Source organism: Giraffa tippelskirchi, chromosome 8 (genome assembly GCF_054371585.1).
Source record: "Giraffa tippelskirchi isolate mGirTip1 chromosome 8, T2T-mGirTip1v1.2.pri, whole genome shotgun sequence".
Classification (NCBI taxonomy): domain Eukaryota; kingdom Metazoa; phylum Chordata; class Mammalia; order Artiodactyla; family Giraffidae; genus Giraffa; species Giraffa tippelskirchi.
The window spans coordinates 29,379,968-29,398,644 of NC_137282.1; the positions used below are offsets into that span (position 1 = coordinate 29,379,968).

Sequence of the window (18,677 nt, forward strand, 5' to 3'; positions counted from 1 at the left end):
CTTACATTTTAGAAAAGCTGGTTGGATTATGAAAAAGGGAGACTGAGGAACAGCTGGTGTTCAGATCATTGTGATTCCAGATTAACTTTCACTGGATGCTTCCTGAACTTGAACTTCACAACATCAGAGAAGCAGTCATTTATTACTTTTATCCAGCTAGTCCTCTTTCAGCTCTTCCCGTTTTCTCTATTTGATGGCACCCCCCCTTTCATATGCTTATGAAGGTCCCCTGAGATGTGCAAAATATATAAAATGAAATACAAATTATGGAACAGAAGTTGTGGATACAAAGCACAGCTCTTTTAATTCCAATGAAGTCTGGGCTTGATACGGTAGCATGCAAGTGAAGGCAGAGAGGCCCAAAGTGCTTCAAAGTTGGCAGTCCAAATTTCTGGTGTGTCTTATGACCGAAAACCTAGAATTCAAATCAGATTTTCATAGGAGCAAATAGCTTGCTAAATTATGTTTACCAACTGGCTCTTGGCCAGAGAGAGCTCTTAGCAGGAATGAGGTGGGGGCAGGGGCGGGGGAGACAAGAAATTTAAACTTTTCATTCATAACAAAATCAAGTGTGCTTTCTGTGGGAAAGAAGAGAGACGCGTTTACAGCTGAGAGTGAAATAATGCCAAAAAAGAAAAACCATGGCAATGAGACAGTCACGAGTCCACATAGGCAACCACTGACACACACACAGAATGCCATGGCCTAATGGTTAAGAACGTTGTCAACTTTGCTTTTCCGAACAATACACTTGAACGCACTGCGGCCGCTTCATCAAATTTATGGAGGTAGTTATATGTAAAAATAAAAATTACCATAAAGTAATATGCTGTATCATAATAATACATAAATGTGCAAAATGCCGACAGATGGGTTGACCCTTTAAAGTTGAACGCTACACAGAGATTCAACCAGATTCAGTTTTGTAAACCTTTCAGTTGATAAACTCTAAGTGAAGTCTAGATAAGCAGCCGTGGGCCACAAAGCGATCGTTTCACCGGAGGAAAAGGATGCTGGCAAAGCTTGGAGCGGGTTACTGAGAACATCACTGCAGACCATCTCGGGTCATACTCGTATGTGCTTCCAGCCCCCTCTTCTCCCCCATTCATTCAGGCATCCCAATTCGATTCAGACGGGCATGTATCTGCATGGAACGTCTGCTCACACCATATCCTCCTTGAAGTCCATCGTTTCTATGCTAATGGCTGCTGGACTAAGGGAGTTTTTTTTTTTTTTCCCCTAAATCATGTACCCCATAGCATCGGGCAAAGAGTGTACACATTTTATTCAAATGTCTTCTGTAAACCTATTTCTTGTGAAATATTGATAAATTCATATTTTAAAGCTTCTCTTTAAATTAGGGAATGCTTTTCTCTCCTGTTCACACAGTATTTGATTATTCTAATGGCTACTTTAGGAGGATCAACTAGAGGCTGATGTATTGTTTCAATGGTTCTATTATTTATGAACTGATTGTATGATTCACGCTGGAGGGTAGGTTTAGGGGTGAAAAAAAGATAATTTAGACAGAAGAATTTAGTAACTGTGTGGTATACAACTCCCCAAGGACACAGACTTGGTGTATAGCCTATCGGATATATTCTCATTCCTTCTGGATAAATTTAAGCAGTGAGACAAGAGTGCATTTCTGAGCAATCAAGGCATGCCTTGGAGGAAATAAAGCATGAGACTGAAAGCCAACTGACAGAAGCATTTTAAAGGTGTGGGAGTTTGCCAAGAAACGTGCTCACGTTTCACTATAAGTGCAAAGAAAGAAAACTATACTAAACTTGACGAGTCCAGTTTGACCCAGCGAAACTTCCAGCTATCTGAAAAAGCATAAGAGAGTGTCTAAATGTTTCAAGAAACAGCCCAACTGTGTCTATTTAAAGACTCTACTCTTGAAACAGATGGCTAGTGACTCAACCTAATACTGAAGCAGAAGTGTTTTGCCAATTTATGCCAATTCCTGAAATCTGAGGTGAAAATATTTTAGATTTATTTTTGGCTATTTATTTTATGGTATATGGCTCCAAACATCACATGCCAATTAGCTAAATAAAACTTCTGGTCAGACTATTTACTGGTATCAAATGAAATCCTTTTGTGAATAAGTTTCCATTATCTACAGATTTATTCCATGGTTCTCCTAAAATAAGACATGGGAAATTTTGAGACATCTCTTTCCTAGAGAACTGAATCTTAATTATTTGTAATCCCTTTGTTGCTGAGAACCTTCTCTGTAGTCATCATGACATTGTAAACCAAAGCAAAATGTAATTAACAAACAATCCTGAAATAAATTGGGCTAAAACCTATACATCCACCTAAAAATGCCTCCTGAAATTGGTTACAAAGTATCTGTAAACATTACTCTGGCATAGTTCATGTATGCATAATTGTTATTCTGATCAATTTTAGGGGGCGTACAGTTAGGGTTCCACCACACTTGCAGAATAATCACATTCTGTTGTTAATTACATGGGCACATGTATATTTCTAATCAAAAAGTATTTTAAAGTTTTCTCTATAGATATCTTCCCAGGAATAAAAGGCCTGAAGTTCAACTCTCCCTAAATTTGCTCTTTCCTATAACCACTAAAAATTATCTCCCACAGCCTAATTTAGGCATTCTATTTAAAACTACATAAAATAGATTTATGTCCTTCCATTAGAAAGAATAACATCCCCAGGCCATAGTCTTCATTTGTATCACAAAGAACATTTTGCTTTTAAACAAACTAATTATCGTTTATCTCTGATAGTAAGATAGTATCACCCTTAAGTCTCAGAAGGAAGACATGCTCTTCCTTCACCATCTGATGAACACTTTTTTAAAAGTCTGCATTACCTCTCCCATCACTCAGTGCTGTGCCCCAGCTAGGCTGGGGGACCCTTCCTTTGTCCATTTCAGAATCAAAGGCCTATATTCCTGTTTGTGATGATGGAAGGTTAAACATATCAGACAAGCATCCGTGACACTTAAAAAACAAAATTCTGAAAACAAACACTCCCAGTATTTGGATCACGACCCCTTCTGACACACTTCCATGGGCTCCTACAAAATCGTGTCAAAAAAACTCACAGTGCAAAATGACTGGGGCCTCAATGATTCACACACAAAGGGCTGGGGTCCCTTTTAGTCAGTTTGGCATCAATTTCCCTCAAGGTAGACCCTTGCATTTGACATTTTGTGGTGGCTTAGCTGTTTTTCTTTTTTTCTTTTGGAAGTGTCAAGGATCAGTTCTGTGGCACCATCTGGTCACAGACTGGGAGCAACACGCATCTGCGGCATTTTAAAATGGACTTGGCAACTGCAAGACATCGAAAATGCATATTACACTTACAGTGTCTAGACTTTCCTATGTGTGCTCAGCTACAATTAGTGAAGCAAAAGTATACATATCACCCTACTGCTATTCTTGTTGCTACAGAGCCATAAATGTGAAAAGCAATACTCTGAAATAAAGATTTTTCGGTTGTGGTTTTTTGCCCTAGCCTACTTAGCAGCACAGTTTAAGTCAACACAAAAACTGCCGTTGAGATGCTTGTCTTTCCAAAGATGTAAACACCAGCCACAGTGTCGTAAACTTGGCTGTTAATGAATGAGACAGGAGGTCGGAGGCAGGATGACTATCACACACTAGTAACAGAAGCTTGCAAGCAGTTGGAAGGTTTCTGCAATTTCTCGGCTTCGTTGGTGGGGGGGTCCGTACTTGCTCGGAAACTGAAGGCCGGGCCAGCTCCACCATGGGCCGGGCTCCAGGTAGGGTTCTGACGACGGTTACTTTCCACAATGCTCGATGTGTTGGAAGCCAGGCTCTCCCGAGTGCTACAAGAGTAAAAAGGTTTTGTTTGGTTTGGTTTTTAACATAAATAATTATATATTGAGCCCTAGAGGAAGAGCAAATGATGGAGTTAATGGATTTCCTCTGGCGGTTTATCATGTCATGTATATAGCATCTCATACTGATTATTCACATATGCTCCAGCAACTTGGACTCCAGAAGCTTTCACAAGACATGTTATCATCAGCAGCACACTGAGTAAAAGGTTTTCATACAGCTAAATATATGTCTTCCCTAGCCTTTCACATTCAAGGAAATGCCTTCAAAATCTGATGTGATAGATGGCTCTCGTGTTCCTTTTTTAAAAAGACTAGTCTTTGTAAATTATACATAGGTAATGATTTCATTTCAGGTTCAAAATGCACGGATAGAATTGCTCCTGAATCAACTGCATACTTGTATCCTAATGAATGTGTTTTCATTCTTGCTTGGTAGGTTTTTGACTCTGGAGGTGAACTTCAAGCAGGACACTAGCCCATTTGCACCAGTGATGGGAATAACATTCTTTTTTAAAGACGTTGTACCTCTGTTTCAAATACATAACACTTTAGTTAACGTACATTCTATTTTCAGATAAGGAATCTAAGGTTTTCTCTATTTACATTTATTTCCTCCCTTCTTCCACTTTGGTAAAAATATTTAATTTTTTAAAGGAATCTTTAGAGGTGATTTAAAAGCTTTAGTATTTCGATTTCTCTTTTTTCTAATTTAGAAATAACTTGAATCTATTTTATTGTCCCAAGAGGTTTATAACATTTAACATGTCAAATGTATAGGACAATGACAGAAATAAGATTACTTGGCCTGACTGAAGGCAACTGAGTGGATTTTGTGTTCTAGGTCCTCAAAATGGTAATACGAAACTTACCAGCTCACAAAGAGGTAGACGAAACCATAATGATGCTCAAAACATCCACCCTATTGGATAGATTCAAGGTTTATAAAATATTCTTACATGTTGGTCCCTATCACTGATTTAAAGTCAAACTACCCAGTGGACATTCTCACCACCTGGCTTTCATTCCCATCCAAAACTCATAACAAGTCTGTCTAAACATTATGCCTTGGCAGCCATGCCTGACAGTGTATTTCATCCTGACCCTTTGTGGCCTTAAGCTTGCTTCTCATCAAAAAGCCAAGAGTTAGTTGTTTAAAAGGGAGTTTGTTCACCGACTACCAAAAAGACAACTGGATGCTTCCTGACTGCAGAGGGTACCTCCAGAGGGTTCATACATTCATAGAAGTAAATCAAGTTCTTTCATGATGCTTATGGTAAATCTGGGCATATCTAAGGAATACTCCAAAATATCATCACTAAAGTGATGGAAAACACTAGACTTACCTACTTACCTGTCTTACACCTCCTCTAAGAAAATCCATCAATGTTTTTCCAGGACTACAACTGAGAGTCAGGTGGAGGAAGGAAAAAGGACAATAAACATGGAGAACCCCAGAGAGGTCGTGACACGCTCCTTCGGTTGCATTTGTAATCACAATAGTAACTTTTTAGGGCATTTGACTTCCTCATCTTTAAAGCAGGTCGAGTTATGTGCTGTACCTACTCAGTGAGTGACTCCGAAGAAGAAATAAGCAACCAGGAAAGATCTGTACACCCAAAAGCTAGACAAAGGTGAGTTATTTCTGTTGTACGTCTGGCATCTCATGAAAAAAATCAGTCACTGTGGGTAGGCTTGGGAATCAATGTATTACTAGTGACTTTTTTTTTTTTTTCTACGGGAAAATGCATTCTGAGGTCCAAGGAATTCACTTTTAAATCAGTTTTTGAGGTGGGAATTTAACTTATCAAGTCCCTACTGTATGTCAGGTACCGTCACCATACATCATTGCAACAGATGGCCTAAGGTGGAAGCTACGCATGCTCTAAGATACCTTGGACTACCTTTGACCATGGCCAACATATTAATAGTGATAAACGCAATGGGACATTCCAGTGTCTCCAAAGGATACATCTCATTACTACTGTGACACTGAGTACAGTGTCTGATAGTCATATGGAAGGCTGTGGATATGATGATGAAACAATTCATGGAGATGGAGGGTGAGCAGTAACAACAGTCCTCACATTTAAAATGTCACACTTTTTTAAAGAGAGCTAACGGAGTGCAACCTTAAAAATAAAATCTCAGAATTTTATAGTCAGAAACTCTGAACCAAGAGGCCCTGCTGTTCCGTGTCCTGCATACGCTCCCCTTGGGCCTGCACTTGGACAGCACAGGACACATCAGACATGTGCTGGGCGGCCTGTTAGACAGCACAGGACACATCAGACATGTGCTGGGCGGCCTGAAGCCCTGCGATTCTCATATTGTGATTTATCAACACGTTTTCAGCCTCAACTCTGGAATAGCAGGCTTTGCACGACAGGATTCTTCATTTGCAATATTTGATCTCACGGCATAGTTTACATTTCTAACTTGTTTCCTGCTCTCAACACACTTTGAAGTGAAAGTGTTAGTCGCTCAGTCTTATCCGACTCTTTGCGACCCCACGGACTGTAGCCTGCCAGGCTCCTCTGTCCATGAGATTTCCCAGGCAAGAATACTGGAGTGGGTTGCCATGCCCTCCTCCAGGGGATCTTCCCGACTAAAGCGGACTAAAGAATTTTGGAAATGTGGCCAAACATGACTTCTGGTCAGCACTGAAGACTTGACAGTGTGGAGATCACCTTTTTTTTTGCAGGGGGGAATGGGGTGGTGGTGCAGGTTGGATCTTTGTTGCTCAGTAAGCTCTTTCACTGAAAGATCTGAATAAATGGCCCACTGAAGATTCCCGTATCTGTAACGGTGGAGCCGTATCAGCATGATAATGCTATTTGGCTAAAAGACTTCTTACACTCGAGAGTAAAACTCCCTGTAACTCAAATATTCTCCTTCACAGACAATCCTCATGCATCCGAAAGGTAACTTAGTAAATTTATCGAAGTAGAGGGAAAATATAATTTAAAAATAAATATCAAAAATAAATTTGTCACCCAGGTTCTAACCAAAGGATATGAAAAACAAAAGGGGTGCGATCAGGGATTGTTCTGTAGATTCTCTAACCGCATGACATTTATGGGTGATCTACATATTCCCATAAAGAAAATTCTACTTAATAAGAGAGGGCAGATAGCTCCAGAGTGAAGACCAACTCCTTAGGACGGCCTACCAGGACAGCACATTTGACCTTGAGTGCACTATTAAAGCAACACAAATAAGTTTTGTTCAAGAAATGATCCCATTCATCAATTCCATAGTCTGTACTCCTAATTTAGAGATAATAAAATATATTCTGTGGAGAGACTGGTTCAACAATTACATGAACATTTCTGTTTACCTGCCCCCATACAAAAACTTTCAATATTATACAGGGATCAGGTTTTGAGTCAGAACCTACTAAATTCTCAATGTCCCCCTTGCAACTATCTCTGGAGCACTGTGGTTTTCCCTCCGTGGAGGTCTCGGGGCCAAGAATGCCACATGAAGAGCTGGGAACTGGTGTGGAGAAGCATCGAGCAGGGAGAGTCCACAGAATAAGAAACAGCAGAGCTGGAGGTCCAGGCCAATAACCCACACCTGCCATAAGCAACGGTAGTGAACTTCTACCACCAATGGCAGACTTTCAGTTATGCTTATCTGCTATCCCCTACCAGGAAATCAAGAGGAAAAATGAGAGTAGAAGAGGGAAGCATAGAGAAAATAATATATAAAACAACTGGTATATAAATTAAGATCTCATTTGGGATTAAAAAACATGTAGCAAACATTATTTCTTAGCAAAGTCACTCAACAGGCCAGTAGTTTGCAGACTGAGTGCCGTGGCCCCCCAAGGTTTTAGGTCCCTGAGTGGGGGCAGAGGAGACCTGGAGCTCCTGGCTTCCACGTTAACCCGGGTGCCATCTCTGTGGTTTGTTTAGACATCAGACTTCCACACGTGTTAACTTGGAAAAGAAATGTTACTTGACAATAATAATAATGGTAATATAGAACTAGCCCTTTAAGAAATAACCAAGGTCTAATATGGGACAAACAGATGAATGATTCCCAGTTCTGGTTTTGGGATGCTCTGTCTCCAAATTATCCAGAGACAGAGTCAAAGGATTACAATGCAACTAATTTTAATTCTTAATAATTAAAATAAATATAAGAAATACATATTCGTATCTTGGACTTGTTCAAATACAAAATACTATAAAAAGTTGGGAATCACAACTAATGGGAGATGTCAATCTCTCAATAGTATTTCTGCATCTCAGAGTCACCAATCTGGAGTAGAATTCAGAAGGAGAGTCAGGTCCCAAGTCACTCTTGGAAGAGAAGGAAGAATTAAGGAGAAAAAAAGGAAAGTGGCATAGACTCCCTTTTGCTTCCTAACCCCCTGAACCACTTCAGTGCACTGGCTGTGGCCACTGGGCACTGCACACTCAGCTGTTAACCCTCTGCTGAATTACCAGCACCTACCAAAAAGAAGGCACCACGATCGGTGTGCCTACACCATGCCGATTCTGCAGGAGGAGAAAAGAAAGTGCTGGTATGCACTTCAATCTAACGGAGCATAGGCCCCCACTCTTTCTGGGACGGGACCAGTTCCACGTGCCTGCAGACTTTTGAGTGGTGAGAGGAAGGTGTATGAGAGCAAGGGGTGCAGGCTGCACAGAAAGTCAGGGTTGAGACAATAGATAACAAGCCTCTAGATTCGCTGCAGAGGTTGTGAGATGAGCTATTATTATATTCTCACTAGATGGATTCCCCATCTTTGAGTCAATGAAGTTATTCCCAACCCTTACCTCCCACCCTCACACTGACTACTCATTTTACTCAAAAAGCTACTATTTTTTGAAAGACTTAAAGAAAAAAAAAACAAAAAAAAAACCCTTCCGTTATCAGCGTGGTGGCAATATCAACATCGAAATACTGGGAAATGTTGGTCTTAGATTGGACGGGAAGGAGCCAACCCACCAGTCCAGATTGGTGATCTCTACAGCTGCAGAAACATTTGTTTCAATTCCTGAAAAAGAAGTCAGAAACAGGCTGTTAACAATACAACTCACATAACTCTTAACCCTCTTTCACAGAACTGAGACTGAAATTAGAAACTCTGAGTTAATCTGCATAAAGCCCCAGGCCCTGGTGGATGTATGTGTGTGCACACAGACGCCTCTCCCTACCGTGGGGAGTTGAATCCACTGTCCACTGTGATGCTGCTGCTGTCCATGCTGTCTAGACGTGCTGAATGGGTGGCCCTCTGATTGCTGCTGCTGTCAGCTTCCTTTGGGGCAAGCAGGGTGAGGTTTTTCTCAAATTTCCTCTGCAAGTCTCTTTCCTTCTCCCTCTCCAGGAGCCACTGCATGGTACCTACATCGTCTCTGTTTTTCTCCTCCTCTGCGTTCTTGTTGGCCCCTTCCTCAGACTCATCATCATCAGAGACGTTGTAATAGTCAAAAGAGGCCTCCTGGTTCCCCACTGACTCCTGCTGACGCTGGGAAGCTGGCAGGGCAGGGGCAGCCGAGGTCCCCAGGGATGGCTCCGGTTTCTCGCATCGGCCTGGCAGTGTGTCGGCAGGGGTCTTCGGGTGTGATTTGAGGAGGGACAGGGTTGATTTGTGATAGCTGTTTACAGACAAGGTGCTGTGAAGAGGTTTGAACAGTGTGTCTTTGCTGAATATCTCTTTTCTCTTGTCCAGGGTGCTGGGCTCGGCGCCGTGATGCTGGATGAGGCGTCCGTTGGCAAGGCCTTCGACTACGGCGCCTGGAGTGACTGGGCCCCCGCCCGGCCCCTTTGGCGATTCCTCCTTGTGCCCTGCAGGCTCCCTGGAGGAATGAGGGGCCTGCCTGTCCGACAGAGGCAGCTTTTTCACCCCTTCCACCAGAGTCAGAGTGTCGTGGTCCTCTTTGTTCTTCCCCAGAGGTGACGGTGCTGTAAGCACCGTCTCGCTGGAGGTGTTGCATTGGAAATAGTCATCTGCAGCTGTCTTTGTTGGACAAGAGTTGAGTTCACTGAAGGATGGCAAACTCTCGGGCGCTTTGCCTGGCTCCAAAAGGCTACAAGCGCTGGGCGGTTCCTTACTGCCACTGACTATTTCCGGAATACACACCTCTTTATAGCTTGCGGATGAAACGTGAGCCCTTTGATGACCAAGAGTCTGTGCAGGCCTTAAAGTACTGTCGTCAATGTAGGATTGGCTGGGGGTCTGGTCATCTTGGCTACAGCCTTCGGCCAGGTCTTCGGGCGTCCCCAGAGAAGAAGCACCCAGAGGGCCTTTGGAGTTATCCATTGATCTGGACCTCTCCTTGGCCTTGTTGGATCTCTCGTTCCTGGACCTTCGGTCCTGGGTATGGCTGTGGCTTCGGTGCACTTTTGAGTGGGAGCTTCCCCTGGAAGGCTCAGGAAAAGGCATCTCAGTCCTCCTTTTGGCCAGTTCCCCAGACACATCCCACTCCGGGGTCATGGGGAAATGAGACTCGATCACGTTCGGGTTGCTATGCATGATGAAGTTATCCCCTTTGTGTTCGATGATGAAACAGCCCTCCCGGGGGGCCCTGGTAAGAGGATCACAAAAGTCATACTCCCTCTCACCCGGGATATCCAGATGGGAACCGTCGGACGGGTCTCCCTTGGACACTCGCGTCTTGCTGTGCGACCGAGACTTTCCGTGGGACTTGCGGTGAGTCCTGCTCTTTTTACTTCTTCCACTGTGATGGGCGGAGGACCCAGCTTTACTCCGGTGCGCCTTCTCTTCTTCAAGTTTCTTCATCAGTGCTGTGTGCCGCATGACGTTTTCCACAGTCAAGTCCGGGTTAATACGCCTGATGATCTCCATCTCCACCTCCCGAGGGATGGTAGTCGGCGTGTCCTCGTCTCGCAGGGGCCACTCTTCAGGAGGAAACTGGGCGGAGAAGTTGGCTAGCTGCTTGGTCTTGTCCTTCTTAAAACTGAGCCGGAATAACTTGAGCCCGAATTTCTTGGACTGCTTTTCACCGTCTTTCGGTTTGGAGAGGGTTTCCGTTTTGTACGAGAAGTTGACAGTACTTTTGCTCTTTTCAGTGGCTGGCACCTGGCAGAGGGAAGGAGGGCAGTAAGGGTCTTTGCAGTCCTTGGCGGGCTTCCTCTGCAGGGTGGCCGCGTGCACAGCATGCACGTCTTCCCTGCAGCAGTGGCAGGAGTCGCAGTGGTTCCTGGGCAACGTTCTTTCCCTGACGCAGCCTGAGGCAGAGGGCGTGATGGTCCCTGGCTGGGGAGAGGTACATTGAGACCGGTCAGGTATCCTCTCGTCCAGATGGTACCATTTACTGTTAGTTCTTATGAGGGAAGGAGTTATGAAATAAGTCTGTGGGGTGACGATGAAGTAGCCATCAGGAGTCGGGTAGATCTTCCTCTCCCGGACCAGCGTGTTCAAGGTGTGCCGGAGAATTTCTTGGCTTGGGGTGGGAACACCTGAAACCAAAGGACATACTCATGAGAACGGACGGAGGGAGGTGTGGTTGATTTCTGGAGTGTTTTGAGTCTGCTTATGGACTGAATGGTGCCCCCCAAAACCGATCCCCATGTTCAAGCCCTAGTCCCCAGGGCGATGCTAATAAGAGGTGGGAGTTTTGGGGAGGTGATTAGGTTCAGATGAGGTCATGAACTTGCAGCCTCCGTGATGTGCCTTTATGAGGAGAGGAAGAGACTAGAACTCTCTCTCTGTGATGTGAGGGTATGGCTGTCTGTAAACCAGGAAGGAAGCTCTCACAAGACACCAAATCTGCAGGTGCCCTGATCTTGGATTTTCTAGTCCCAGAATTGTGAGAAATAAAAGTCTGTTGTTTCAGCCACCCAGTCCATGGTATTCTGTTATAGCAGTCCACATGGACTAAGACAGAATCCTGTTAATTTTGCCCAGCTTCTAAGTATCATCATACAGCAACTAAACAGGATTCAAAGGTGTTACATTAAGTTTAACATGAATCCATAACAACTCTTATGGAATTGTACTACCAACATAACAGGAAAAGATAAAAGCTGGAAAGAGAGAAACTGTTGCTAGATGGAGTTAGGTGGCTACTGTTGTTATAAACCTTTACTGAACTGAATTGTTCAAGACAGAATTTTTTTTTTGGCTGCCCTGCATGGTATGAGGGATTTTAGTTCGCCTACCAGGGATCAAACCAGAGATCCCCTGCAATGGAAGTGCGGAGTCCTAACCACTGGACTGACAGAGATGTCCCAAAGACAGAATTTCCTTAAATGAAGAAAAAACGTTTTCAGTATCTTGTAAGTTTACAGAAAAGACTTTCAATAAGAGCAACTAGGAAGTCACAGTTAAGAGAGCCATCCTGGTATTGAAAAGAAATCTAAAATATGTAGAGGCTACCACATACACTTGAAGCTGCTCCCTACTCTCATTCCAAGATTAAGTTTATTTAATAAACTGAAGTTTATAAATTACATAAAAGGGCAACTAGACTTAACCATTGTTTAGGATGTACTCTCCAATTTTGAAGTCATCATCTTCAAATTTGAATGTGATTACAGCACTGATGATATTCAGGTGAGACCTTTCTCCTTCTTGTCATAAGCCAGCAAAATGAAGGTGGCAGCAAAATGAATTTTTCAAATTCATAGCCAGAGAGCTCTAATAAACACACCAGTGAAAGCTTAGAGGCTCTTACATGTATCTGATCACTGAGTCTCAAACTGTGTTTGCCAGAATAGATGTTCCAGAAGAAAATCACAGATACTCTTTTGTACAGTGACTGTTTTCAGAGTTTTGCATGCATGTTTAAGCGCTGTCTACCTTAAGAGACAATTAAGAACATACATTCTTAAGAGAGTATAAATTTTCCAGGCTGTAGCACATTTACTTAATTTCTTTAATGTTCTCCCTTCCTCAGTGCCAGACAAATCAAGGGTGATCATATTTCTGACTGACCTGAATGATATCATTTGAAAATAGGTCAGGTGGAATCACCCTGGCAATATTCAACCGTCTGACCCACAAAAACGGCAATTTCAGGGGAGACTGAAAGCTTGGGCTCCTGGGTCAGACTGCAAGGATCCAAATTCCAGCTTCACCACTGGTAGCTGATGTTACTGGTTGAATTAAGTGTGAGTCCCCCTGCCCCTCATATTCATATGTAAGTCCTAACCCCCAGTGGCCTAGAATGTTACCTTATTTGGACATGGGGTCTTTATACAGATAACCAAGTTAAAATGAGGTCACTAGAGCAAGCCCTGATGCACTATGTCTGGTGTCCTTCTACAAAGGGGAAATGTGGGCACAGAGATGTCACAAGGAGAAGAGGAACTGGTAGAAGGCAGATAACTACTAGCCCCAGTTTGAGGCTGGGACAGATTCTTCTCTCACAGCCCTCAGAAGACACCAACCAACCCTGTCGATTTGTTGATCTTGGAATTGTAGCATCCAGAACTGTAAGACAATAGATGTCTGTACTTTGTTAAGACTGCTCTAGAGAACTACTACAGTTGGTATCTCCTTAGGCAGCTTGCTTAACCACTCTGAGCCTTGACTTACTGTCATCAAAATGTGGACAATAATAGTCTGTGCATGCTTATTTGCTCAGTCATGTCCAACTCTTTGCAACCCCATGCACTGTAGCCCACCAGGCTCCTCTGTCCATGGGGTTCTCCAGGCAAGCTTACTGGAGTGGGTGGGCATTCCCTTCCCCAGGGGATCTTCCCAACCCAGGAATAGAATCCAGGTCTCCCACACTGCAGGCAGATGCTTTACTGTCTGAGCCACCAGGGAAGCAGGACAGCAATAGTACCTATCTTCAGAGGGCTGCTGTGAGTGTAAATGAGTTTAATGTATGTAGAACAGTGCCTGACACAGGGAGTGCTCACAAACATTAGCTATCAGTAGTGTGAACTTTGGGTCAGGACCCATGGAAACCCCGATTACCATCAAAGAACACTGTGTAACCGCCTAGAACAACTGGGTAAGCTGAGAAGTTTAGGCTCCCCCAGTCCTTCCAAAACTATGAAAGTAAAATACAAAAACACTAGAAATGGCCTGCAGTTCTCAAGGGGAGAGAGTCCACGTACGATGGAATCTACATATTCAGAGACGTAACAGACACAAGTTCCATCTGTAGGTCAGAAAGACCCCCTGGAGAAGGGAATGGCTACCCATTCCAGTATTCCTGCCTGGAGAATCCCATGGACAGAGGAGCTTGGCAGGCTACAGTTCATGGAGTAGCAAAGAGTTGGAGATGACTGAAGTGACTTAGTACATACGCATGCTTCAAAAGGCACCCTTCATGACCAAGGCAGAAAAGGTTAACACTACTTCTGAATGATGTATTGTTTAACATAATTATTTAATTTTTGAGCAGCACGATTTCCTTTTTGTTTAAGGCTCTCCTCTTGAGAAATGTATGTTGATTTTTATACAAATGTATGTCGGTTATTCAGGCTGATATAATATCAAAAAAATTTTAAAACATTGTATGACAGTTTCTGTTCAAAACAATAATGAGTTCCAACTGAATTGGGTTGTAATCCAAACCATATATTTGCAATTCATGAGAGCCAACATACAACAGAAAATGCTTGCACAGAAGAGGAACAACTTAGCTTCTATGCCCTGTGAGTAGCCCTATGAACTATTCTAGTTCTGCTGAACAACTTCAGGGGACACCAGCCACACAGGATACAACTTTCAGGATAAGACATTATTCACATCACAGTCTCACAAATGACAACCCCTAGAGCTGCGAAGTACAGCACCCAGATGACAAACTCATATTTGGAACTGACTCCGTCCTACATGGCAGCGTACTTTTGATCAACCTTGTTAACAGAAGTTTTTCAAAAAACAGTAAGCCTCATTTAGAAGAATTCATGATTGACAAGTTTACTACGCTATTACAATAAAGGAAAGCTGAAGGGTCACTCATAAAAACAGCTATTATAACAAAAATAGCTATAGCTATTATAGCTATCAGACAAAACTTTCATTGTATTACAGAATCTGCTGATTGGAGGCCTTCCAAGTGCTGATCTTAGAAAACTCAGGAAACTACACGGAATCATGACTACAATGTAATCATGTCTACTCACCATGAAGAACATGCTTTCTGGTTGTTCACAAATGAAGGAATAAGAAAGAGTTCCCAGAGAGAATTTACAGCTGAAGTTTTTATGTGGATTTTCAAGTACATCAATCAAATAATGTTTAATTGGAAAAAACCAAGTAGAAACATTCCTTGTCCAATCCGTTTTCTATACCCTTAACTGGGAGTTTTCAAAGCTTTAGCTGAAAGTCACTGATATCTATGATTTTTATTTTACTATTAAGCCCCAGTATAATGACAGATATTTCCAATTATCTATGAAGTTCAGGGTTCCACTAGAAATCTGTAGGGCTCACTTGTAAAGGGATGGCTGTGACAGAGACCGTCAAGGTTTGCATATTCCATCATGTCCAGATTCCAGTCCCAAAGTTCATCATGAGTTCAGATTCTGTTGGTGTAAAGAGCAAAGGTAAGCTCTCTATTAAAATAGGGCTGGAATCTGACCTTTCTCCTTGTCCATATCTTTCCATCTCCCAAAGCAAAAATAGCCATTTAAATATACTGCATGACAATGGGAGGTTATTTAGACAGATATTGCTTTAATCCTGCAAATCTGACAACTGTTGGAACAGAGTACACGTGTTCATGTTCTGTATGGCAAGAATTTTAGACTGAAAACTTAATGGGTTTCTTCAGATGATTTCTTTGTGTTCATGAAGGACACTGGCTAAGGGAGAATTCAGTAGGAAGCGATTTAAGGGGATGAATTGGAGACAGAATAGAGTATAGATAATGTCAACAGTCTCCAGCAAACTCCAAAGTCAACTTCAAGTCCATAAGCAGTCTTAATAGGTCTAATTTTATTCCCCTGAAGGTCACTTTCCTCCCAGGAAGATCCGTGGGTAACAACTTAACATGTACTGGTCAATTTAACTGATCATTCTAGAGAGATGAGGACCTATTTACTTATTCTTAATTAAAGTTTGGCTGATTTACAATGTTGCATTAATTCCTGCTCTATGGCAAAGTGATTCAGTTATACATACATACATATATATTCTTTTTTATATTCTCTTTTATATTCACTCCCATTATGGTTTATCACAGGAGACCGAATACAGTTTCTGGTGCTATATAGTATGACTTTGTTGTTTACCCACTCTACATATAATAGTTGGAGAGGGCAATGGCACCCCACTCCAGTACTCTTGCCTGGAAAATCCCATGGATGGGGGAGCCTGGTAGGCTGCAGTCCATGGGGTCGCTAGGAGTCGGACACGACTGAGCGACTTCACTTTCACTTTTCCCGTTCATGCACTGGAGAAGGAAATGGCAACCCACTCCAGTATTCTTGCTGGAGAACCCCAGGGATGGCGGAGCCTGGTGGGCTGCCATCTATGGGGTCGCACAGAGTCGGACACGACTGAAGCGACTTAGCAGTAGCAGCATATAATAGTATGCAGACCTATTTAGAAAGCTGAAAAGCAACAATTATTCGTTTCAGATCTTTTTAAAAATATCCATATTTCTGTAATGCGAACTGGTATATAAAAGTTGTTTTCAAAAATTCAAGCAATACAGAAGCATGATAAAAGGGCTTAAGTATCAGCCTACAGATATTTTCACTAGAAGAGTTCTTACACACACCCTTTAGAATGTGAATGTCCAAAACAGGAATAGAGGTCAAAATCTAGACTATTTTTTCTACTTATATGTATTAAAAATAAAAGTTTGAATATTTTAATAATATTCAGTTAGACTTCAAAACTTTATTCTCAAATAGTAAACTATGAAAAAGTAAATAGTCTTGGCTTTAAAAAAACAAAAATATAAATATGAGAGTTAAATCCCTCCAAAGTTTTAGAACTGCCATTGAAATGCATTTTTCAAATAGAATTTGAAGAGTATTAAGCTTTCTAAATTGGTCTGTTCTGAAGTAGCTTAAATGACACCAAAAGAAAAGCAGAAAATCAGAGGAAGGGAAATAAAAAGAAGGGAGATAAGAAAGGAAGAAATGAAGGAAAGCAGGCAGGAAACAAAGCTTGCCGTGAATCAAGATGCTCACGGACTTCAGGAAGGTTGAGCTGTAAAGGTTAAATGGAATTGTAGCAGTTCTCACAGAATTCTTTATAGATCCTGATTTAGTTTCTTGCCCTCAGTGCCAATGAAAAATTATTACAGTTGAAGGTGGCAAATTGTTTTTGAAGTAATACTGATGCCTTGATTTTTAATTGCAGAGCTAAGAAAAGTTACTGGTTGGTTTTGGCAAAGACTTTTTTTTTTCCTATTGAATTTAATCATGGGATGAAATGTCCACATAAAGTCCCAGGGTGGCCAGAGGGCACATCCATTTGGAAAGTACATCACCCTTTTCCCGTTACCTGGGAAACAGGTGGTCAGGTGCTCCATCAGTGCTTCTTGGGTGACAGGTTTTCTTGCCGAGTTCATTGCAGAGATGGCCAAGCAAAGGATTTCCCCAAGTGGGATAAACTGAGATTGACTGATGGGAGACATACTGATTGGTGATACATCACCTGTAGAAAGACAATTTCCAAGTAAGCAGTTCATTAAGACCCAGCCACTTGTCACACACACACACACCTTCTCACACACACACACACACACACCCCTCCCGTGACTCTCACCTATTCCCTGTGCTGAGAATACAATCAACCCTCAACCCTGAAACACGTTACTGCCACAGCCACGTGAGCTCAGGTGGAAAGACTTGCACAGAACAGTGGACGCTTCAGCTGCCTCCACAAAGAAAACTTGCCTTTAAAACCTGAGCTCTTGTTGGAATAGACTTACTACTGAAAGGCGTGCAACTGTGAGGCTTTTTTCCAATGATCTCTGTTTGTTTTTTTTTTTTTAACTTGGAGCTGATTTGTTTAATAACTGTCATTCACATCTCGACAAGTGCACTTGTGGTACCTTGGACATTCATTCATTCAAACTCTGGGTGCCCTCTGCACATCAGCACCTTCTGGGGGCTTGAGATGCACCTGGGAGAGGGAATAAGCCCCCTCCCACCAACATCTCTGCCCTCAAGGAGTTTCTGTTTAAGTGGAGGAGACAGACAGACGAAAAGTTCCCTATGCAGAAGGCTGAACAATAATCTGGGGCGGAGGGGGAGGGTGATGTACACACCTGGAGGTGAGGATGCGACTGAGAAGCAGGAAGTGAGAGAAGGTTTTTCTGAGGTTGTGCAGCCTGAACCTGGTGCTGAAGTGGGAGTGTGCCAGCAGCCTGTGAGGTGCAAGGCTATTTTCTGGGGAGCCGCAGAGAAGGGGGACAGGTATGGAGGGACAACTATAAGCAAAGAACTGAGTGCCCAAGGGCTTCATCCTATGAGGGAATTCAAGGAGTGAGCGAGTCAGATGTGAAATTTCAGGAAGACACGCTGGTGGCCACGCGGAGGATGGGTTTTACCATCCAGCAGGGCCTGTGGCCTCCCGCACACATTTGGATCTGAAAGAGCAGGCCGGGCAGGCTGCAGAGCCAGCAGCGAGGGGCCCACATGGCTCTCGGGGAGGTGGCAACGTTCAGTGCACCTAACTGTCTCCCTTGCTGCGATCTTGCATCACAGTGTGATTTTCAAGTCATGTTCTGAGAAAGGACCCCCGGCATTCCCCAGAGAGGCTTCTGGGGGCAGGCAGGGGAGCCTCCCGCAGAGGGAGAGGTGGAGGGCAGGGAAATTCCTCCTGACATCTGGGGGCCACCTGTTCCTACCTGGGGTTCTGTAAGGTCTCGCTTGAGAAAGGCCGTTCAGAAAGGAGGTGAAAGCTCTCAGCAGAGTATCTGTGAGCTTCGAA

General features: G+C 43.0%; 1 protein-coding gene across 44 annotated transcripts in view; it reads right to left on the bottom strand.

Annotated features, from left to right (window-relative positions):
* Window positions 1-278: 278 nt before the first annotated feature.
* Window positions 279-18,677, bottom strand: part of STOX2 (storkhead box 2) — a 187,775-nt gene continuing 169,376 nt past the window's right edge. For 16 of the 44 annotated variants that reach the window (XM_081521907.1, XM_081521895.1, XM_081521896.1 and 13 more), the window contains 3 exons: window positions 17,244-17,396; window positions 9,016-11,281; window positions 3,209-3,832 (listed from right to left, as the gene is read on the bottom strand). In XM_081521907.1, the coding sequence (XP_081378033.1) occupies window positions 3,637-3,832; window positions 9,016-11,281; window positions 17,244-17,376 (2,595 nt within the window). In that variant the 5' untranslated portion in view covers window positions 17,377-17,396 and the 3' untranslated portion in view covers window positions 3,209-3,636. Of the gene's footprint in view, window positions 416-3,208; window positions 3,833-8,806; window positions 8,856-9,015; window positions 11,282-15,218; window positions 15,311-17,243; window positions 17,397-18,677 lie in introns of those variants that run through there. The other 28 variants (XM_081521931.1, XM_081521930.1, XM_081521928.1 and 25 more) reach the window with 8 other exon arrangements.